The sequence below is a fragment of the Drosophila suzukii genome, chromosome 2R (genome assembly GCF_043229965.1).
Source record: "Drosophila suzukii chromosome 2R, CBGP_Dsuzu_IsoJpt1.0, whole genome shotgun sequence".
NCBI lineage: Eukaryota > Metazoa > Arthropoda > Insecta > Diptera > Drosophilidae > Drosophila > Drosophila suzukii.
The window spans coordinates 13,537,695-13,561,532 of record NC_092081.1 but is presented as its reverse complement, the minus strand read 5'-3'; the positions used below and the strand labels follow the sequence as shown (position 1 = coordinate 13,561,532).

Genomic DNA, 23,838 nt, shown 5'->3' with positions numbered 1-23,838 from the left:
ACTGCGCCTACCACCCCGCCTCCACCTCCCTCCCGCATTCCCACTTCCCACGACCCATTATTGCATTTCGCTATGTCCCCCGATTCCAAACGGGATGCTAACTCTGTATGTGTGTGTGTGCGCTCATCACGTCATCGTTTTGTAATGCACATGCAGGGCAGAAAGAGACAGATGCCGAGCCCCCGCTGGGCTCATAACTGTAAATGAGCAAAATTAACGTTTCTAACATGTCCCGTTTCTTTTGTTCAGCTTTCCGCTTATTTTGCTGGCCAGTGTAACGTCATTTTCCCATTACCGCCCGAAAGTATGCAATTACAGCAGAGATAAAACCTGCTTTCGTGCGATAGTCGATCGGAACGATTATTATTTCAATCGAACGCCGCACACCAATTTCTGTTGTTTACACGCACACACACATTTGCCTAGGTAAACATGGGCCGGTAAAAAGTGTAAATAAACGCAACTGACAATTGTCAACAAAACGGTGACCATTCTAAATAATTCATTCGGTGCGCCGCAACGCTTTGTTCTCTGGAAAGGCGGTATTAAAGCGCGGCTTAGCGAGCAACGCTTCCACATTCAGCGACTGGAATTCCCACCGGTAACAACAACAAAAACACGGACGTTTTCGCAACTACATCGATACGAGAAGAAGAAGAGCGCCTTGGAATGAGCAGCGAAACGGAGGAGAAAAGAGCCAAGGTACGGATGCAGATTGCAGTGCGAAAATAGGGGGCAAGTTCCTCTCAGATGCAAAGTGCACTTAGAAAAATGGGGTGACACTTTCAGCAAAATTATAAAATCGTACCTTAAGTGAGTACGTCTTCCTCGCAAAAACTGTTTCTTTGAATGCGATTTCCGAAGTTCCCTAACCCCAAGATTATAAAGGTCAAACTACTCATACAGACCACAGAAAGTAAAAATAGATGTATGTATAATAAATTGGATATTAGGTAATCGTATTGAATGATATCTCATGTAGAACAAATTAATTTTATTGTTGTACAAATTGATTACTGGGGAAAGGGGAGCCCAAAACAGCCCCTATTACTGGTCGACAAACGTTAAGATAGGAAATATGAAGATATTATGGTAAAGAAGTCACAAATGGTTTTGCTTGAGGGATACTTTAGACCTGTGGTGTAATTCTAAGTACAGTACATTAAATTTTAACCAAAAACACTTTGTTTTAACAAACCTATTTTAAGCACTTTAGACAATGTCTTGGTGTTTGTTAAATAGGGGTTTTTAGATGCATTTCAATAATTCCAAAAATCAAAACTTTTGTAACTTAAACCCTGTATTTCCAAGATCAGAAGTCTTAAAAAGAAAATAAATTAAGTGCAAAGAAAAAAGATAAAACCATGGGAAAAGTGTTTGCACTTAAAATTCTGATACTCTAATTAATTGATATATCGAGTTGGTCAAGTTCAGAAATATTTTGGGTCCAAGCGGAAGTTATATGGGCAGTTCTCACAGTTCACTGTTAATGAAAGGGTCGTCCCCCACATTTTCCCTTCTGACCCAGTAGTTAGCCGTATTTTACGATCCAAAAGATAAGATACGTTATAGCGTAGGCGAGAGACTGAAAAAGCTGTAGCCTCTCCAAAGAGAGGGAATACGAGACCGGCAGAACGTATAGCTACTTTAGGATAACCAGAGCAATGGGGCGTTCAGTTGAGCGTTAGACGGCGTCGGGATCGGTTCTTCGATAGATCTTGACCTAAAACCTGGAGAAATGAGTGGCACCGACAAGAGCGTTCGGCGACGCGTAATAACGCCGACCAGCGATCCTCCGAATACCTATCCATTGCTCCGACCTCGTGGCTCGCAGCAGTATGAGGTAAGCACCCACTTTGGGTCCTTGATTAGATTGCTCTTTACTTGGGTGTGGCATTGGCTAATCTCCCTCGATCGAAGCAGTCGCAACATGAGCATTACCCATGGCTAACTTCCGAAAGAATCGAATATTTTCGGCGGCGTGAGTACAATACCTATCTGGAAACCAATCGTTAATTAACGAACAGTGGATACGCTTGAGATAGCAACGCCCATTCTGCCCTAGTTGCACCCTCCGTTTATCTGTCTGTCTGGGCTTAGTTTAGTGGAGCAGCCCCCAGCACACGGAGCCATACTATCCAAGTAAAACCAATTCGATTTTCGGTGGCAACAGGTTCTGCGACTTTACCGACTGCCGGGTTGACCAGCGATAAGATAATTGTTGATGGATTAAATCTAACATTCGACTTGATAGCTATACTCGATTCCAATTTCGAAACTGACTCACTTCTAATTGTATCTAGTTGTGGGTAGATTCCATTGTATGTGAATGAAATTGTATCGAAAATGGCTTATCACTTAGTTTGGTGCAAAATTTCCGAAAAGGCGATGAGTATTAAAAACCCCCAATACAGACTTAATCTAATCGCTTTATGATTAAGTCTAAGAAGCTTTGGTATCCATTTTTGGGTAAAACCCATTGTTTGTGAATGAAATCGTATCGAAAAGGACTTATCACTTAGTTTGGTGCAAAGTTTCCGAAAACACGATGAGTGTTAAAAACCACCAGTACAGACCTGATCTAATCGATTTATGTATGAGTCTATGAAGCTTTGGCGTCAGAACTGATTAGAGTAAGAAATAATAATTAGTTTATATCTGTTTATAAAGCCCCCCAGTTATAAAGTAATTATTTTGTCAGTTTAGTTATTCGGAAAAATCGATCACTTGACCCATTTCGATAATAGTTTTCAATTTATGATCAAATACATATAAAAGTCCGATCTTTTCTACATCGGATATTGGATTAACTTAATTATTTTGTTATGATATTTGCATTTAACTTATATTCGTATCGTTCTTATTTCAGGCCCAGCCCAATGGCTGTGAACGAGCCTTTGTCCGGGGGAACAAGATCAAGTGGTTCTGGGCACCAGCCTTCTTTGGATTCTGGCTGCTGCTCTACGTGGCCATCTCAATCCCCGCCAGCCATCGCCTACCCCGCCCACTTACCATTGAGGATGAGGCCAAGCACCCCGACCAGTTCATCGCCGAGCGGGCGGAGAACAATCTGCGGGAGCTGGTGAGTCTGGGACCCCGAGTGGTGGGCAGCCGGCAGAACGAGATGGCCGCTCTGAAGTTGCTGTCCCAGAAGATGCAGAAAATACGCTCAGGCTCTGCCAACGAAATCGAAGTTGACGTACAGGTGGCCTCCGGGAGCTATGTGCACTGGTCGATGGTCAACATGTACCAGAGCATTCAGAATATTGTGGTTAAGATTAGTCCCAAGGGAACCAACAGCACCACCTACCTTCTGGTAAACAGTCACTATGACTCGGTGCCGGCAGGACCTGGTGCTGGCGATGATGCTTCCATGGTGGCCACCATGATGGAGGTACTGCGTGTGCTGGCCAAATCCGACAAGCCCCTGAAGAACCCTGTGGTATTCCTGTTCAACGGAGCCGAGGAAAATCCTCTGCAAGCTTCACATGCTTTCATCACCCAGCACAAATGGGCCAGATTCTGCAAGTGGGTCATTGCAATCCATTTTATCTGCCGAGTTCGAATTATTCTGTGTACATTCATTTAAAGAGCTCTTATTAACCTGGATTCCTGTGGAAACGGCGGTCGAGAGATCCTCTTCCAATCGGGTCCCAATCATCCCTGGCTGATGAAGAACTACAGACGTGCCATCAAGCACCCGTATGCTTCAACCATGGGCGAAGAGCTGTTCCAGCATAATTTCATTCCCTCTGACACGGATTTCCGCATCTTCCGGGACCACGGATCGGTTCCCGGCTTGGATATGGCCTACACCTACAACGGGTACGTCTACCACACACGACACGACAGGGCAGAGATCTTTCCTAGGGGAAGTTTCCAGCACACTGGAGACAATCTGTTGGCCTTGGTTCGACAGATTGCCAACTGTCCGGAGATAGAGGATTCCTCGGTAAGATTGTCGCGAAGCTCTACAGGACTCAATAACTTATTTTACTTTCCCTACTTTAGAAATACGCTGAAGGACACACCATCTATTTTGATGTTATGGGCTGGTTCCTGGTCTTCTACACCGAAACCGAAGGCGTTATCTTGAACGTTATTGTGTCGTTGGCAGCCATCGGTATTTGTGGCTTCGCCTTCAAGTTGATGTCGGTTGGCTCTGGCATTAAGCTGGAGAAGATCCTCAAGCGGGTCTTGCACACCCTCCTTGTCCAGATTGTATCTGTAATCGTGGGAGCAGTGCTGCCAGTTCTTCTGGGACTTTTCATGGACGCGGTGCACTTGCCTCTCTCATGGTTTACGAACTCCTGGCTCATCTTGGGCCTGTACTTCACCACTTTCTTCTTTGGTTTGGCTATAGTGCCTGCTTTGTACTTCCACTATACCAAGCATGTATGTATTTCAGTTTAATAAGTCTGGGTGCTGTACTAAATCACGGTTCTATGCAGGATAAACTGCCCATTGGACAGCGGATTCAGCTGTTGCTGCACTGCCACTGTGTGCTCTTGGCCGTCCTTACCCTGATCTTTACCATCTGTGGAATTCGCTCTGCGTTTGTCCTGATGCTCAGCTGTTTGTTCTATACAATGGGTCTAATCATCAACATTGCCACCAAACTGCACAGCAAGGGTAAGTTGTCACTAACTTTCTTTTAATTTTTGTAACTGACTTCTTAATTTTAAACAGATGTGGCCTGGGTCATTCCGCACATTATCTGCACTGTTCCGCCGTTTGTATTCTTCGCATATTTCTCGCACGGATTCTTCACCACCTTTATTCCCATGTTCGGTCGGTTTGGTGAGAACCTTAACCCGGATCTGGCGGTGGCTGTTTTCAGCGTTGCTGTGGGTTTCCTGTGCTGCGGTTTTATTATTCCTGTTCTGCAGCTCTTTAACAAGTCAAAGACGATTATTTGTGGCCTGATGGGCATTACTTTGTTGTGCTTCATTATTGCAATGACACCAGTGGGATTCCCCTACCGTCCAGACACCAATGTTCAGCGATTCGCAGTGCTGGTAAGGATACAAGCATCTTATTTTATTAGGAGTTGATGTAAACGAGTATTTTCTCTTATTAGCACACCAAACGTACCTTCCACGACGCCGAAAACCATGTGCGCCGTCAGGAATCGGGTTACTTTATTATGCCTCAGGACAGACGAACCTACACAGTGAAAAGTAAGTTATCGGGAATATAACTTAGAGGTCTATTTATGAATTTGCGGCCTTTCAGATGCGGTTATCAACATGACTCTTGCCCAACGGGTCGGTTCTGATTGCGAGAAGGAAATTAATTGCGGTTTACCCCTGTACAATCAGCGTTGGCACAAAACCAGGTAGATACCTATAAAAAATCGACATATTTTCTTGGTAAACTTGAAGACTTTAATTCTTACAGAAAGAACAGCTTGTGGATACCTGCTTCTGAGCCAGTCCTCGGCGAAGATCTCCCCACTGTAATTGTACTATCCAAGAAGCTGCTATCATCCACCAAAATTCGTTATGAAATGCAGCTTAGTGGACCCAATCACATGGCGCTCTTTATTCAGCCCTTGAATGGAGGAAAGGTGACGGACTGGAGCTTCCATAAAGTAAGTAACTAACCCATTTTACGTACAGACTCCAATGTTAATATCTTACTAATTATAGGCACCTTTACGTCTCAACTTTGAGCCTCCATACTTCATCTACTTCTCCTGGGGCGTCAATGGAGATCCCCTTAAGTTCTGGCTAGAGCTGGAGGTAAGTCATAGCAAATTCCGATAGATTATTGACTAAAGGATATTTTATATCTCTCCCAGAAACCCAATGGAAATTGGAATTCAACCACTCTTGAACTGGGTCTCGGAGGCCATTGGACCCATCACAAGGAGTTAATAACGCCGGACTTCAAAAAGTTCCTCGACAGTTTCCCCAGTTATGTGGATGCCACCCCCTGGCCAGCTTCGTTTGAGAGTCGCATCTACTAGAGAAGCTATCAAAACATAAAGATTTTTTTGTACCTAAGTAAAATAAACGCTAGCACTTTGAGAAATTCCGTGCGAACTTTGATATATGATCGATTGGCTTCAATTATACCCATTAAGCTTTATAGGTCTATAAATTTATCAACACCTCTTCATTGTTAATCCCACAAGGTGTGTCGGCCGATTTCAAAGTGTTTCGATTGTAGAGGACAAGTTACGTAAATCTTACACGTGGAATGTATTTATACATTGTATTTGAATGTAAAATATAGCATTTTACCTAATAATATCGAATTTTTTAACAAAAAGAGATTAAATACTTTGCTAAACTCGCATAAACTGAAACTGTACAACTTCGTCGGGATATTTGTTGCTGCAGATTTATAAATAAAAGTGTTTTAAAAATGGCTTAGTTAAACGTTGTAATGTATTTTGCCAAAAATCTTTATCAAGTTACAAAAGAAAACATGCTCTGCTATGGCATATTACAGGATGTAATCGTTTCATGCTCTAGAATCAAAGATTATAAGTATAATATTTAAATATTATCGCTGCCATGAACGATCCACGGTGTTGAATCTGGTCCTATATAAGTCATGGCTCGAAGTTCATGGTCAACATTTTTTATTTAAGTTTTGTCTTGCCATCCAAATAAAGTTAAAAGTTAAAACAACTTAGCAATGTGAGTACGATGACCATGAAAACATTTTTCATGTTAGTGGTACTATTTTTACTTTCACAGCTGTACGTTTTCGCGCAGCCGAGAGACTGAAAAGAACTGTAACCTCTCTATAGAGAGGGAATATGAGACCGGTACAATATGTTATGTACTATATACAATGCAGTGGGGCATTTAGTTGAGGGCAAGATGCCGTCGGGATCGGTTCTTTGATAAATTTTGTTCAAAAATCGGGCAGCGAAATCCGGAGAAATGAATGAAATCGAAAAGAGTGTGCGGCGACGCGTTTTGACGCCTACCAGAGATCCTCTGAATACGGATCCATTACTACATTTGCACCAGTATAAGGTAAGACCCCGCTTTGGGTCCATCTCGCTATAGTCGATTCCAATTTCAAAACCCACTTCATGTGCCAGACTAAAGGTATGGGTTTACATTTTATGTAAAGGAAATCGTACATAAATTGGCCCTATCATTTGGTTTTTTTTAGCTTAGTTTGCGGAATTCCGAAAACCCGATGAGTACTACCAAACACCCAACAAAGAGTTGATGAACTCAATGCACTCAGGCCATGAGTCCGACAAGCTTCGGCGTCAGTACAGATTAGAAAACATTGAGTTTTAGAATTTTCCCTTACTTTGTATTCATTTATGTTTATCTTGTTTTACTCAGTTTTTCAAAGAATTCGTGTTTTTGGTATGGACAGCAGACTGTTCATTTTCGCTTAGGAGGACATTTTTTTTCAAAAATAATGCTTTAGAAAGCTGCATTTGATTTATACAAATTTTAATTAGATATTTTAGTTATTAGACACATCTTTAAAATTGTGTTGCATATTATACTTATAGTATAAATAAAGTTTTATGTTAATTTTCTAATCGGTACCATCCTTATTCAGCCCCAGCCCCATGGCTGTGAGCGAGCCTTTATCCAGGGGAACAAGATTAAGTGGTCCTGGGCACCAGCTTTTTTTGGATTCTGGCTACTGCTCTACGTGGCCATCTCAATCCCCGCCAGCGATCGCCTGCCCCGCCCACTTACCATTGAGGATGAGGCCAAGCACCCCGACCAGTTCATCGCCGAGCGGGCGGAGAACAATCTGCGGGAGCTGGTGAGTCTGGGCCCCCGAGTGGTGGGCAGCCGGCAGAACGAGATGGCCGCTCTGAAGTTGCTGTCCCAGAAGATGCAAAAAATACGCTCAGGCTCTGCCAACGAAATCGAAGTGGATGTCCAGGTGGCTTCCGGGAGCTACGTGCATTGGTCGATGGTCAACATGTACCAGAGCATTCAGAACATTGTGGTTAAGATTAGTCCCAAGGGAACCAACAGCACAACCTACCTTCTGGTAAACAGTCACTACGACTCGGTGCCGGCAGGACCTGGTGCTGGCGATGATGCTTCCATGGTGGCCACCATGATGGAGGTACTGCGAGTGCTGGCCAAATCCGACCAGCCCCTGAAGAACCCTGTGGTATTCCTGTTCAACGGAGCCGAGGAAGATGGCCTACTGGGTTCACATGCCTTTATCACCCAACACAAGTGGGCCAAATACTGCAAGTAAGTTATTGGAAGCCTACATGTTTGGTAAAATTCTAATTATTATTTCTGCCATTATCTAAAGAGCTTTTATAAACCTAGATTCTTGTGGAAACGGCGGTCGAGAGATTCTTTTCCAATCGGGTCCCAATCATCCCTGGTTAATGAAGAACTACAGACGTGCCATCAAGCATCCGTATTCTTCTACCATGGGCGAGGAGCTGTTCCAGCATAATTTCATTCCCTCTGACACTGATTTCCGCATCTTCCGTGACCACGGATCGGTTCCCGGCTTGGATATGGCGTACACCTACAACGGGTACGTCTACCACACACGACACGACAGGGCAGAGATCTTTCCTAGGGGCAGTTTCCAGCACACTGGAGACAATCTGTTGGCCTTGGTTCGACAGATTGCCAACTGTCCGGAGATAGAGGATTCCTCGGTAAGCTTGCCGCTAGTCTTTATAGGACTCAGTAAGTAATCTTCTTCTTCCTTCTTTAGAAATACGCCGAAGGACACACCATCTATTTTGATGTTATGGGCTGGTTCCTGGTCTTCTACACCGAAGCCGAAGGCGTTATCTTGAACGTTATTGTGTCGTTGGCAGCCATCGGTATTTGTGGCTTCGCCTTCAAGTTGATGTCGGTTGGCTCTGGCATAAAGCTGGAGAAGATCCTCAAGCGAGTCTTGCACACGCTCCTTGTTCAGATTGTATCTGTAATCGTGGGAGCAGTGCTGCCAGTTCTCCTGGGACTTTTTATGGACGCGGTGCATTTGCCTCTCTCCTGGTTCACGAACTCCTGGCTCATCCTGGGCCTGTACTTCACCACTTTCTTCTTTGGTTTGGCTATAGTGCCTGCTTTGTACTTCCACTATACCAAGCATGTATGTATTTCAGTTTAGTAAGTCTGAGTGCTGTACTAAATCACGGTTCTTTGCAGGATAAACTACCCATTGGACAGCGGATTCAGCTTTTGCTGCACTGCCACTGTGTGCTCTTGGCCGTCCTTACCCTGATCTTTACCATCTGTGGAATTCGCTCTGCGTTTGTCCTGATGCTCAGCTGTTTGTTCTATACAATGGGTCTAATCATCAACATTGCCACCAAACTGCACAGCAAGGGTAAGTTGTCACAAACTTTCTTTTAATTTTTGTAACTGACTTCTTAATTTTAAACAGATGTGGCCTGGGTCATTCCGCACATTGTCTGCACTGTTCCGCCGTTTGTATTCTTCGCATATTTCTCGCACGGATTCTTCACCACCTTTATTCCCATGTTCGGTCGGTTTGGTGAGAACCTTAACCCGGATCTGGCGGTGGCTGTTTTAAGTATTGCTGTGGGCTTCTTGTGCTGCGGTTTTATTATTCCGGTGCTGCACCTCTTTAGCAAGTCAAAATCAATTATTTGTGGTTTGATGGGCATCACTTTATTGTGTCTCGTTATTGCAATGACACCAGTTGGATTTCCCTATCGCCCAGATACCAATGTCCAACGCTTCGATGTGTTGGTGAGAATTACCACAGTTTTGAAAAAGCAGTTTGTGTAAATCGGTTTTCTTTTCTTAAAGCACACCAAACGTACCTTCCATGATGCCCAAAATGATGTGCGCCGTGAGGAATCTGGTTATTTTATTATTCCTCAGGATAGGCGCATCTATACAGTCAAAGGTAAGTTTTAAAGGAATCTAATTTGGAGTGTGGTATTCAAAAAGTATGCTACAAAAATGGCGGATTTTACAGATGCGGTTATCAACATGACGATCGCCCAACAGATCGGTGCTGATTGCGAAAAGGAAATTAATTGCGGATTGCCCCTGCGTTGGCACAAAACAAGGTCAGATTCCTATAAAAATCTCTTCTTGATAAGCTCAGAAATTAAAATTCTTACAAAAATAACAGCTTGTGGATACCCGCTCCTGAACCACTCCTTGGTGAAGATCTGCCCAATGTTATAGTACTATCCAAAAAACAGCTCTCATCCATTAAAATTCGTTATGAAATGCAGCTTAGTGGACCCAGTCACATGGTGCTATTCATTCAGCCTTTGAATGGCGCAAAGATGAAGAACTGGACCTTCCAGAAAGTAAATAGTTTACCTACTTTTCGTACAGACCTCAATGTTAATACCTCTGTAATTACAGGCTCCCTTACGTCTCAACTTTAAGCCACCATACTTAATCAACTTATCCTGGGGCGTCAATAGGGAACCCCTTAAATTCTGGCTAGAGCTGGAGGTAAGTTATAGTAAACTTTAAAATATTAAACACTAAAGGGTGTTTTATATCTCTGCCAGAAACCCACTGGAAATTGGAATTCAACCACTCTTGAACTGGGTCTCGGAGGCCATTGGACCCATCACAAGGACTTAATAACGCCGGACTTCAAAAAGTTCCTTGACAGTTTCCCCAATTATGTGGATGCTACCCCCTGGCCAGCTTCCTTTGAGAGTCGCACTTACTAGTGAAAGAAAAATACAGATTTATTATACCCTTGTAAAATAAGCGATTACTTTTTGAGAAATAGTGATTAATTACCATAATTTATAAGTGTCACCTTCATTTTGCTTATCTTTATTAATAACTCTTTATAATTAATAACGTAGAATGTATTTATTAATTAAAATGTAAAATATAGCATTTGACTTAGGAATGTCAATCTTTTACTAAAAAGAGTGTTTATTCATTCGGTGTCCGTAAACTAGATTAACCAAATTCGTTTTAGCTGGAAATTTACGACTTCGTCGCGTTATAATCTGCTGTAGATTTATAATTTATTGTGAATCCCAAAAATATGCGCATACCACCGAAGTCCCCAAAAGAGAGAAATTTCACAGTGTCCATTCACCAAAAGTGTGATGCAGACTGATTCGACGGAAGATTGTTAGATTAGCTTAATTAAATATGACCGAATGCTTATCACCGTGAACAGTTAACCAATGTCGATGACAATCTCTGATATGGATTAAACTTTAATAAACGTGGGAGCGAAATTTTTTTTGTCGAGTGATCATCATAGTAGTAAATTTTATACCTTTCCGGTTGAGACTTATTTATAAGTGGGCAGCAAAAAAAAAAAATAAAAATTGAACGGAGAAATAGACATGGCTTGAGTTACATATTTGTAGGTATTATTATTATTATCTCAATAGAAAATCGTAAATACAGCGCAAATGAAAGCGGCTATAAATTAATTGTGGGTTTTCGGAGTTTACCGGATAGCTTTTAATTCATGAATTTTTAGATCATCACGCTTGTTGTGCTAATATATTAGATTTACCGACTATTTGTTAAATGTTTATTTGGATCTACCCTTACGATTAAAAGAGTCTATATCATTTGTGGGGTTTATAAGCCCTTATCTGACTTACACGCTTAGGATTTATGCGCACCGATTAGATGGTAAAATTTCCCAAATTACTGCCGTAAAGTTATCTTAATTATACTTTATGTAGATTTTTGTAGAATTTGGACCCCACCGAAAGATCTCTGCCGAACATGCGTCCTAATCGCATTAACAACTGGCCTATAAAAAGTTATAAGGAGAAACAGCTTCTGGTATCGCCTATCGCAGGATGTAATCGTTTTATGCGCCAGATTCGACGATTATAATCATAATATTTAATTATTATCGCTGCCATGGGGGCGATAAGCGATCCATGGGGCCGAGCCTGGCCCTACTTAATTCTTGGGAACTGGCTCGAAGCGTGTTAGTTGCCCAACGGCAGGGCTTCGGTGCGGTTGTATTTTTTCGTTTTTGATTCAGGTCCGAGTCGAATGCGATCTGAAGGTTAGTGACGGACCATAATTTACCATATTCGGTTGATAAAGATTTCAGAGTGTCCTCAGAGTGGTAGTGACGCGATTGTTGTCCGTTCATCTGTCGAAAAAGTGAAAGGCACGTCTGACGATAAGCTTGCGTCTCAATGAAGGAATTCAAATCAAGTGATAGTTGCAAAGTGATATAGTTTAAAAAAAATAAAAAAATTGTTTCCTTAGCTCTCATCGAGTATCCATAGGCGATAAGAAACTTTATATCGGCCATAAAATGAGACCCAGCTATGTTATCGATTGCTGTTTTTAGACCAAGTTCATGTTGCCTTTGAAACTTCTAAGACCATAAAGCTAATTGCTCTTTAGGGTGCTAATTGCTTTATGACCTTTCTACACTCTCCAACGAAGCTTGCTATCTTTGTTCTTTTAACTAGACTTCCGCTTAAATGTGAAGTGCTTACTTAACATTCAATACCTAAATTCTAACACATTTTTTTCATACACTCCTAATTAATTTTATAGTCGTTCAAATAATAGTTTTGTACAAGAAATAAAAAGTTATTTACTTTTTAATTTTATAAATATTTCGGAAATTGTTTGACTTAAATTCGAATTGAAAATCTGCAGTAATTACCTGATTACCTAATTACAAAACGAAAAACCAAAAAGATAGCATACCAGGACTTTAAGAAAATCAATTGGTTTTGGGAGAAAGTGTAAAAGTGACATTATAAAAAGTTGGAGCTGTTGGGGTCGGTAAAAATAAATGCCCCAGTTTATCAGCCGTGTTATTCTTATGTTTCTTATTCGGCACGCTTTTGAAAATCGTACAGCAAATGGCCTACACATACATATTGTATTGCTGCGTGCCAAATGAGACAAATTTAGAAAGTGTATTTATATAGTAGATAGTACTATACATTTTCGTCTCAAAAGTTAGCATCAGAACTTTTGTATGTTAAAGGTGCGATCGTCACTAGTTTTTACCTCGTCAAGAGGTGTTTTTGTTTGTCGTAAAATATATTTATTCTTATAAGATGCCTAAAAGCATGCAACGTGTTTCTTGGTCGTTGAAAAGCTTAATGATTCTTAAATTTGCTTTGAAGCGATTCAATCAGATACACCATTTACTTTAAGATAGGACTTATGTTATCCTACGCCTTATACCTAAAACACATTTTTTCCAGATGTCCTTCTCAATCCTCGACATTACAGCCGAAAAGGATGGCGGCAAGTCCAGGGACAAGAAGTGGCCTTGGTTTGGAGCTCCCATTTACGCGGCTGCCGCCTTCGCCCTCTTTTACGCCGCCGTGCTGCCCAGTTTTCACAGCTATCCAACGATGCTGTACCAGAGCGAGGAGGCACTGCATCCGGACGAGTTCATAGGCGAGCGGGCGATGCACCAGTTGGCCGAGTACTCGGCGATTGGCAACAAAATGAGTGGCTCCATTAACAACGAGGTGCACACGGTCAATTTCCTGCTGCGAGAGATCCAGAAGATCAAGAACGAGGCGCGCACGGATCTGTACGACATTGAGGTGGACACGCAGTACTCTTCTGGCGGCTTCCACCTGTGGGGCATGACCATTACCTACACCAATCTCTCGAATGTGGTGGTCAAGATATCACAGAAGAGTTCGAGCAATGAGAACTATTTGCTGGTGAACTCCCACTACGATTCGGAGATCCAAACCCCAGCCGCCGGAGATGATGGCGTTATGGTGGTGGTTATGCTGGAAACCCTGCGCGTTATCTCGCTTTCCGAGAAACCACTCGTACATCCTGTAGTCTTCCTGTTCAACGGAGCCGAAGAGGCCTGCATGCTTGGTTCACATGGATTTATTACACAGCACAAATGGGCCAAGAACTGCAAGTAAGTGGAGTATAATTAGTCAGAACTTATAAAACCCATTCACTAGGACTTATTGATTTAAACTACATTCCTTCAATCAATTACCAATTAGTTCTGATTATATGGAAATACAATTAAGGAGAATAGTTTTATAAAGGAAGTAAAAACCCCCAAAAAACCCAATAACTTACCCATTTTCTGTTTATTAAATCCAGAGCTTTGGTGAACCTGGACTCCACTGGCGCCGGTGGACGTGAGGTGCTCTTTCAGACGGGTCCGAATCATCCATGGCTGGCCAAATACTATCAGGCTAGTGTGCCACACCCATATGCCCAGACCCTGGCCGAGGAGCTGTTTCAGCATAACTTTATACCCTCTGATACCGACTTTCGCGTTTTCCGTGATTACGGAGGAGTTCCCGGTCTGGATATGGCCAGTGTGATGAATGGATATGTCTACCACACCGAGTTCGATAACTTCCGAAATGTGGAACGTGGCACATACCAGTCGACCGGTGAGAACGTACTGCCCCTGATTTGGGCCCTGGCCAATGCCCCCGAGTTGGATGACACCGCTGCCCATGAGAAGGGGCACACTGTGTACTATGACTTCATGGGCTGGTTCATGATGACCTACACTGAAACCACTAGTATGGCCATTAATATTACGGTCTCTGTGGCGGCCTTTGTTTGCATTGGCACTTCGGTCTACATCATGACATTGGACAATGGTTCTGATGCTCCCAAGGCGGTTCTAATGCGATTCGGCATCATCTTCCTCGTCCAAGCGGGAACTCTATTCGTTGCCTGTGGCTTAACCCTCCTGGTGGCGGTTTTTATGCAAGGCGTAGGATTAGCCGAATCCTGGTACTATGGAAAATGGATGGCCTTTGGCCTGTACTTCTGCACCTTGTTCTTCGTGTTTGGCATACTCCCTGCGATTTTTATAGGATTAACGAAGAGAAAGACCAACATGAAATTGGATCAGAGCATCGCCTGCTTCATGCACGCCCAGTGCATCCTGCTCGCTTTGCTCTGCATCATCATGACTGGCATGGGTATACGCTCCAGCTACTTTCCCATGGTCGGTGTATTCTTCTACGCCATATCCGTCCTGCTGCAAATCATCCTAAAGCTCACGATAAAGAGTAGGTTTTTTATTACAACTTTACTGGGTTTTTGGTTCTATAAAAATGTACTTTTTCAACAGAGAGCTACTTTGTTACGGTTCACCTATTGTGCCAGGTCCTACCTTTCTTCTTCTACAACTATATCTGCTATGCAACTCTCCTGACCTTCATACCCATGGAGGGTCGCGATGGACCAGAGAGCAGTCCTGATATAATGGTCTCCGTCTTTATCATTGCAACATCGATAAACTATGTTGGTTTTGTGGTAAGTTTACTCAAGAAACACTTAAAGTATATGAAATCTAAGACGTTTCCTTTGTAGATTCCCATTATGCACAAATTCCGCAAGCCTAAGACCGTATTCTCTTCGTTTGGTGTAATTACAATCATATTCATTATCATGGCCTGTACATCCGCTGGATTTCCATTTGTGAAAGAAGTGGCTCCTCAACGTTATTATGTGTTGGTAAGTTTAACACCTTAACAATATATTTAGAGACAAAATCCTTCAATTTACAAATCTATTCAGCACACTCAACGAACCTTCCATAATTTGGATGGTACCAACAAACAGGACTCTGGCTATTATATTCAGCCTGTGGATACGCGTCTCCATGAACTGGATGACACCACTTTCAAGAACGCGGAACCAGAGAGTTGGACAGCAGCCACCTGTGCTGCCGAGCCTTTCTGCGGTCTGCCTCTGTACAGTGGGCGCTGGATAGATTGGAAGTGAGTTGGGTGTATTAAACAAAATTTATATAGAAGTTAACCTTACATTCCATCACAGAAATTCAGCTCGTTGGATCTACAGCACGCCACCAGTTATCCCACTGAGCATCAATCTTACCCAGCTATCAAAACAATCTTTGGCGGGCAACAAGGTTCGCTATGAGTACAATCTGAGGGCCAGTGATCGCGTCATGATGTACATAGATCCGCTTGATAATGTCAAGGTCACCGACTGGTCTTTCGATCATACACCGCTGGAGGAGAATCACATACCTCCCTATCTGATCTATGCCATATACTCCCAGACCGAGGAGCCGCTCAACTTTTGGGTGGAACTCGAGCATGAGGAGAGCAACACAGAGGGACCCTACATGAAGCTGGTGGTTTCCGAGCACTTCCAATACCACCCGGAGCACTACACCGAGGACTTTAAGCAGTTCCTCGCCACTTTCCCCGACTGGACCTACACCACCGACTGGTTCTCGGCTCTCGAGAGTTGGATCGTATAGGCAGCGATGAGAATATAGACTCCTATGTTGGATTATCTTAATAAATAATTTATAGTATATTTTAATAAAATTACAAAGTAGTAACTACAGTGTTCTAATGGTAAATACATGATGGGGTGTGCCATGAGTATCGACACTTTGTTCGTTGCATTAGGGTTACTGGTACTTTAGTTAATTGATCAGTAGTACCAAAGTTAAAAGTAGCTGAGGTGTCATGGCAAACATGGGATTGAGTTGAGTTCGTGGAAGAACTTTGGGTCTATGCTTAAAGTTGCCAACTGTTATAGGAACCGATCCAGGAGCTAACATGCGCCCAAGGTGGAAACGTGGCCAGGAAGTCCCTGAAGTCTTGCGTAATATACATGTCGTCGTGTATTCGGTGACCCATTAGGGCTATTTTAAAAGTTCCCCCTGACCAATTAGGATCATCGTGCTACAACAAAATATCAAATTAATAAGTGTTTCTAGGGTATTAGATCTTAGTGAAGGTATTACCTCGAATTCCAGTGAAAACTGCAGAGGCTTGGAATCCAATGCATACGACCAGTACACATAGTAAGGCGGCGGTACATTTGTATCTATCGGCTCTCTTATGAACGACCAATCCACTAATTTGGTATCGTTTAAGGGTAGTATGAATATGCTTGTGTGACTTGGTCCAGAGATCTCAAGATCGAATTTAATATTCGTATCCGAACTACTTGTTTTATCCAAAATGGTCAAAGTAGGAATATATTGCATATTGGGCTCGGGTCCAGGTACAAAGTAGCTGTTGTCACTGTGATTAAATAAAATGTAAGTAAAGGTAAGTATATTATATTTTATCCAACTTACACTGCATTTAGCCAGCGAGAGCTGTAAATGGGAAAGCCGCACATAAGCTCCGAATCACAGTCCATACGTTCCGCCTTTGTAAAGTTAGTGTTTTCGAAGAGAATATCATCCACGGTGTGGGGACGTCGATCGACCGGAAGGACAAAGTATCCCGAATCCGAGTGGCTAACCGAGCTTGCAGCATCGCCATTATGGAAGGTTCGGGCTGTGTGCTGTAAAGGGAAATATTAATGAAGACTTATAAGTTAAAAAGCCAAATCAAGCGACCTACCACAGCGAAGAACCTTTGGGCAGCCGTCTTCTCGGCATAAGGAAAGGCAATTGGGGTTGCGGCAAATATAATAAATACTATCGTGCAGATACCAAAAATTGAGATAATTGTCTTGGACTTGCGGAACAGGCAGAACAAAGGCACCAGGAAAGGTGCAAATAGCAAGACCATTAGTGCCGTAAAGAAACCCATTAGAATCTCCGGATTTGTATTACACTCGCGTCCCTGCATGGGCACAAAAACCACATAGAAGGCATAGCAGCAATACGTGTAGAACATGAAGGGAAGCACCTGGCAAATGCAGTGCGGTATAAGCCACAGGAAGTCTAAAAAATATAATAAAATAGTATTATAATGAGGTAAAGAAGTAAATCTTGTGCTTAAACTCACTTGTTTTATGGGCCTTAGTGACCATGTTGATTAGCACGGATAGTGTGTAGAAGCCAATGCAGAGCATGATGATAAAGGCAGATCGGATACTATAGCTCACCATTATGGCGGTGACAACGGTCAAGATCAGACAGTGCGAATGCATCAAAAGCTGAATGCCATAGCCCAAAGGCAAACCATGCTAAAAAGAAAACCAAAATGAATTTAAATATTGATTAAGTAAAAAGTGTTTTCTAAACGAACCTCTTTGGTGCGACTGAAGTAAATAGCCGGCACAATGCCCATGCCGAATATCATGGGGCAGAAGTACAGACCAAAAAGCATCCAGTTCTGCGAGAACCAGGACATGGGGAGATTCACTGCGTCCAGGAACAAGGCTATCGACATGACCAGAGCAATGCCCAGGGCAACACCCGCCACCTGGAGAGCGGTCAGAATGCCGAACTTCGCCCAGATGCGTCGACGGAACATGCCCGTACTACTGGACATGATCCAAATATAGCCCACGATGGTGATGCACACCAGGACACATACGGATATGTTGATGATGACACCAGTGCTCTCTGGGTAGTAGACAAAGAACCATCCCATCATGTCAAAGAATATCATATGACCCTCGGCGTATTTCTATAAGGAGAACAAATCTCATTAAAATATAAACATTTTTAAAATACTTTCGAAGAACCTACCGTTGGGTTCTCCAGTTCTTCAGCATTCGCCAGAGCCTTGACCAGAGCCAAAATATTTTCGCCAGTCAGTTGGTAAGTGCGTCGCGGGATGATATTGAAGCGATCATATTTGGTATGGTACACATAGCCATTCAAAGTCTGCGCCATATCGAGACCTGACAGAAAATAAGTATATTAGAGATTAGGTAATTTCGTAATTAACTTTATATTACCGGGTATATGGCCGAAGTCGCGGAACACGCGATAATCGGTCTCTGACGGAACAAAGCCATTCTGGAACAATTCCTCTCCGATAGTAGAGGCAAATGGATGGACTATGTTCTTGCCGTAGTACTATAAAGATATAAAGGGGATGAATAACATTAAAAAATTAATAATGAGAGATCTACCTTCATCAGCCAAGGATGATCGGGTCCGGATTGGAATAGAATTTCCCTTCCTCCGCTGCCAGCCGAGTCCAAGTTGATGACCGCTCTGGAAAATAGTAATGTTATCAGTTTTAAATAAGTTTGATAATTCTTCTCAAGAGACCTGATAGAATTCTACACTTACTTAACGTTTTGGGCCCAAGGATGTTGGGTGATGAAGGCGTGGCTGCCCTGCAGAGGGTTTTCCTCGGCTCCGTTGAAGAGGAACACCACCGAGTAGGTAAGTGGGGTCTCAAACTTTGTGATTACCCGCAGCACTTCCAGCATGATGACACACATCATGCCAGCATCTCCGGCTCCCGAGCTTCCCGGAACGGAATCGAAGTGGGTGTTGATCAAAAGAGCAGCCTCGCTGGTGGCATTCTTGGGTGAAAGCTTCACCACCACATTCTGAATGGTCTGATAGACATTGACCATGGACCAGAGAAGATAGTTCCCGGAGGCGACCTGAACGTCCCTTTCGATATCGTAGAGGTCTAATTTCGCCCCGTCAATGATGTCGTTAATCTCGCTAAGCAGGAATTGAACGGCCACCTGTTCATTCGCAGCACTGCCCACGACCTTGGGTCCGATCTTCGAAAGCCTCAAGAGGGTGTTCTCCGCTCGCTCCCCGATGAATTGACCCGGCTGCTGGCGCTCATCCTCAATGGTTTTCAGTTGCGGCATGCGGTGGAAACTGGGTATTACCACCAGGTAGAAAAGCAGGAACCAGCAGGACACAAACAGGGGAGCCCAATACCAGCCGATCTTGCTACGGTTGTAGATGATCTTCATGTTCTCGTACTTTGATTTCATTGTGGCCTGGAAGGGATTAACGAATTCACTTTATTGGTCACCAAAAAGTATAGGGGTATCAGTGTCAGAGTCCGTGTCATTGCACTACTAATTAAGTTCAATTGTCGAATTCCAATTGTGACGCATTCCACTGATAAAGTTTTTTTGATATGTTTATGTATATATCGCGTCATCGCGACTAATCGGTCCTCTTTCTCTGCTCATTTGGAAGGGGTTAAGTTAATGTAGCCACTTGAACGTCGAGCATCGATTAAATAATTACTGGTTGTGATAAGCGAGTGCGATCAACTTAAAACTGTCACCACAAGCTGATTCCTCCCATTCAGAGCACCATTGATTTCAATCGGGAAATATGCTGATAACCATGAACACAAGCCCCAAAACATGAATGAGTTTCTGGCCCGTATCCCCACTATCAACCCAAGCAGTGATTATTCAAAGCATCTGCCAGAGATAACACTTATCAGGTCTAAGAAGTGTCAAGTGGGCAGGAAATGAAGTAGGCCACAAAAAATCTTAAGTACCCAAGATTTTGAAGAAAAAAATATATAGATGTGCGGGCATTCGTTTAGCTAGGAAAACTTTTTTCCATTTTCTAGTCCAGCATTTTTTTAAGGCTATATAAAATCTAAGCTAAATTGCAGACCGGAAAACATATGTTGACCATTCGGCACAAAAAAACAGAAATAATAGCTTGCCGTTGAAAAGAAAAGTATCGACAGAGGAAAATTAGCCAACGACATTGAACCAATGCAGCTCTAAAAAATAAACAATTCGACATTTGGGGATCTAACAAATTGAGCAAATATAACATCGGCATTCGGAACAAATCAGCATTGAATGAGACACATTTTGTAATTTTTTGAGCGGTATTTCATTCTTATTTATAGCCAACTGGGCTATAATACATATATTATCGTTTAATGTTCACACATGTGATGCGGCTGAGTTTTGTGTGTGGGAAATATTTAATAACAAAAGTCTGTTTGTTTGCTTGTACAGCGGAAATAATACACTATTTTTTCATCGGTTTAATCAAAAATTGTGTTTTCTTAATTTTCTAATGTAATAAGTTCTTTACTTATTTAAAATGAAATTGACTTTTATTTAAAAAATAGGACACATTATTAGATCATCAAAGTGGACTAATTCTCTATGACTCAGATAATTTAATATATCTAATTTTAAATAGTGATCTTCATTTTAAGTAGCCCACTAAACTGTTCAAATATTGCACTTTTTGAGATGAATGGCCACTGAAATAAAAACTGACGGCAAGTGTGTCCTAAAAACGAATAGGAACAGTGGGTGGGGGTGGGCTGAAAAGTACTGGCTACAGAGGCAATTAAGCGAAATGTTTTTATTTTCTCTGTTTTCCGCGACTGAATGCAAAATACCATTTGGATTACAGTGCGACATCGACCCATTTTCCACTGACTTCTAGGTGACCCGCGCCGGCGGCAAGAAGAAGAGCCTGAAGGCAACTTCTCGGCGATTAAATGTGTAGCTGGTAAAAACAAATGGGATGTGCAAAAGTAATCTCCTCATGCGTTCTTCACTCCTCCAAAGCGCCTATCGAACTAATCACTTTCCACAAAAACAAACAAATGGAACGCTCTGTGCGGGAACCACGCCTACTTAATATCAAAAAAAAAAGAAAATATAGGGGGAAGAAATGAAAGAAAGAACTATTTAAAGACAATTTGAATGAGGGGGTTTGGAGGAATGGGAAAATCCAAAACAAATCTTTGGCTTGCAGAGGCGTCGGCAATCAACTGTGACAACAGCGGGAAAGAAAAGCCGGTAAAAGCGACAAACAAATCAGAAGAAAGCTGCGGACTGTTAGATACCCTTTGGAATTTCTTATAAAAACAAAGCTAAAAGAAAAGAGAAACTTTACATAAGCGTATTTTCATTATCAGAATAAAATAACGGGTATTTGAGGCAACATTCAACTTTAAATTGAACTTATCGAATAGTCAAAAAGTTTTTAGAGCCAATCTTCTTTACGTAACTCTTTCTGACCATAGCTTTTATATAGTCCTTTTCAAGAAGATATAAGTTAATGTAATCAAAGTCGCAATATTTTGACAGTAATGATAAGAAAACCTCAAGGCATAGGCTTTAGTTTTTTATAGAACAATGTTTTTTATGGCATAGGACCACTTTTTCTTTCCGTCCTATATACTCCTTCTGAATCTCCTATCCTAAGGTATAAGAACAACATCAGCTCGCGACAAGAACCGCATTTGTTTGGACTAAACTCAGGCAGACGCATCGGGAAAAAGAAGTTGGGACAAAAACAATCAGCAGCACTGAAAAAGATACAGATACAAATGCAGATGCAGACGGCATTCAAACATAAATACACACATAAAACGCGACACGCTGCAAGGGCTTGAGTCAATAACCTGCTGAAGAAAGGAAGTTGCGGCTGCACTTGCGGTTGTTTGTTGAAAGAAAGCCCCCCAAAAGAAGGAGAAAGAGAGAAGAAGCCTGGCAACTGTTTTTGTTACCTTCGGCCTGCAGAAAGAATCTTCCGTCTTCGGGAAGACGATCACTTGCACTACGAAACCACCGGCACAATTAGTTGGCACTCGCGGGATTATTAGCACATATGACCGAAAATAAACTGAAACTAAGTGGTGGGCGAGGCGATCGCGAGTCCAATTGGAAAGGCGGTCGGTTGGCTGCCGATGAGGATCAGCTGATTGGAGGCGGGGAGAACAACTGTCCCCTTCGACGGTCGGCGGTCGTCTGCGGCTGCTGCGCTGCGCTGCACGCTTGGCGACAGAACTCTCTGGCCCTCTCTTTTTTCCCGGCAGGAGATTGGGGTCACCAAGCGGCAGAGAGAGCGCAGGCTTCGCCACTCTACTCTCTCTTCGATTCTTCCCACCCCACCTTCCTCGCTCACTTGTCGTACCCGCTCCCACTCACGTGTGTGGCCTGATGGACTGGTCAAAATAATCCAAATCTTCGGTAACGAAATCGAAATCTTCCGTTATCCGTAAAGTCTCTTTCTCCAGCAGCGGATTAGGGTCACCAAACGTCAGAGAAACTCCCACTTCGATTCTCTTTGGTGAGTATAATCCAAATCTTTGTTAACGAAATCGAAATCTCCTGGTATCCGTACTACCGTAATGTAACCGCTTGCCGGACGTAGGCCAACTGAAACGCCGGACAATGCCACTGGCAATTTTATACGATTGGGATTTATTTGCGGATTTCGGTACTCCAGCTCAAGAGCCGGAGGCTTATCACAAGTATCGAGTTATCAATGGCGGACACCTAATCACGTAATTTGACAGGTACAACTGCCTATTTGGGGGCAGGGCAGGAGAACCATCGCCTGTTTCCTTCTTATTGGCATTGCGATTACATCCGTAATTGCCAGTAATCAAGATTAAGTGCAGACGATTAGTGGGTATTACTAGCAGCTTACTGTGATTTTAGGTATTTCTTTGAACTCAATTTGAGCTGCGACAAGTGACAGTGCTTGACAGATAAGGATTTGCCAGACAAACGACACTTGAGGCGAATTCCCCCTTAGTCGGCAAAAAATTGGTAGTGTTTGTTTCCAAATTTATTTATATTTTCCCCATGAATAAGAATCGCGGCGATGTAATCTAAGCAAATGGGGAACTACACAAAAGCAACAACTTGACAAATACCAAGAATTTAAAAAACAGGTGACAAAATAATCTATAATTGCAGAATTATACTGGTAATTAGGTTTTTCTGTTCTTCCAGTTTAGAAGCTTGTACTAAAAACAATAGCAAGCTCACCAAACTATTTTTAGCTGCACTCTATTTAAACAGTTTGAAATCTAAAAGATAAGCTCTGATTCTCATTAACAACTAATAAGAATGGTTTGCAAGTCATATAAACTATAAACATTTACAAGATATTGCAGTTTAGAAATATTAGATATTTGTATGTTTATGCATAAGCTGTAGGAATCTAAGAACTTTTTGTTTATTAAATTTGTTTATTGATAAGATTGCTTGTAATGTAATCCAATCAATTGTGAATTACACCTTACAAACTAATAAAGGTATTTTCTGTTCGATAAGGGGCATGACAACCACTGGAATTTGTATCAGCTTTATAAACTATTTTTATGACTTTTTCAAAAGACAGCGCTTGATTGGGTAATTACTACTTAAAAATTGCCCCCATCATAAAACTAGTAAGCAATAATGATTAAACTAATAAGCACGTGTTCTTGCAGATGACTGTAAGATTAAATTT

General features: G+C 42.3%; 3 protein-coding genes across 8 annotated transcripts; 2 read left to right on the top strand and 1 right to left on the bottom strand.

Moving 5' to 3' along the window:
- Positions 1-426: 426 nt before the first annotated feature.
- Positions 427-10,713, top strand: LOC108009918 (endoplasmic reticulum metallopeptidase 1). Of its 5 annotated transcripts, none has more exons than XM_017074646.4 (11): positions 427-702; positions 2,870-3,528; positions 3,592-3,952; positions 4,012-4,395; positions 4,452-4,632; positions 4,690-5,018; positions 5,081-5,180; positions 5,236-5,338; positions 5,401-5,593; positions 5,652-5,744; positions 5,804-6,036. In XM_017074646.4, the coding sequence occupies exons 1-11, from the start codon at positions 670-672 to the stop codon at positions 5,969-5,971; spliced, it is 2,604 nt and encodes an 867-aa protein (XP_016930135.4). In that variant the 5' UTR covers positions 427-669; the 3' UTR covers positions 5,972-6,036. The 5 variants fall into 5 exon arrangements, with proteins under 5 accessions (XP_016930135.4, XP_070851309.1, XP_016930133.4 ...); XM_070995208.1 differs by lacking the exons at positions 427-702; positions 2,870-3,528; positions 3,592-3,952; ... (6 more) ...; positions 5,652-5,744; positions 5,804-6,036 and adding exons at positions 1,663-1,843; positions 7,546-8,204; positions 8,269-8,629; ... (6 more) ...; positions 10,329-10,421; positions 10,481-10,712; XM_017074644.4 differs by lacking the exon at positions 427-702 and adding an exon at positions 1,668-1,843.
- A 1,150-nt stretch (positions 10,714-11,863) lies between these two features.
- On the top strand, positions 11,864-16,259 carry LOC108009919 (endoplasmic reticulum metallopeptidase 1). Its single transcript, XM_036813090.3, has 7 exons — positions 11,864-11,973; positions 13,145-13,830; positions 14,025-14,956; positions 15,019-15,203; positions 15,261-15,404; positions 15,468-15,670; positions 15,729-16,259. Exons 2-7 carry the CDS (start codon positions 13,145-13,147, stop codon positions 16,177-16,179), a joined length of 2,601 nt encoding a protein of 866 aa, XP_036668985.3. The 5' UTR covers positions 11,864-11,973; the 3' UTR covers positions 16,180-16,259.
- On the bottom strand, positions 16,212-22,746 carry LOC108010292 (endoplasmic reticulum metallopeptidase 1). Of its 2 annotated transcripts, none has more exons than XM_017075164.4 (11): positions 22,524-22,746; positions 18,916-19,592; positions 18,753-18,837; positions 18,576-18,696; positions 18,364-18,518; positions 17,918-18,301; positions 17,675-17,855; positions 17,285-17,610; positions 17,014-17,225; positions 16,675-16,957; positions 16,212-16,612 (listed from the first exon to the last, which is right to left on the bottom strand). In XM_017075164.4, the coding sequence occupies exons 2-11, from the start codon at positions 19,584-19,586 to the stop codon at positions 16,445-16,447; spliced, it is 2,586 nt and encodes an 861-aa protein (XP_016930653.3). In that variant the 5' UTR covers positions 19,587-19,592; positions 22,524-22,746; the 3' UTR covers positions 16,212-16,444. The 2 variants fall into 2 exon arrangements, with proteins under 2 accessions (XP_016930653.3, XP_016930652.3); XM_017075163.4 differs by lacking the exon at positions 22,524-22,746 and adding an exon at positions 22,103-22,341.
- Between the last annotated feature and the right edge of the window lie 1,092 nt (positions 22,747-23,838).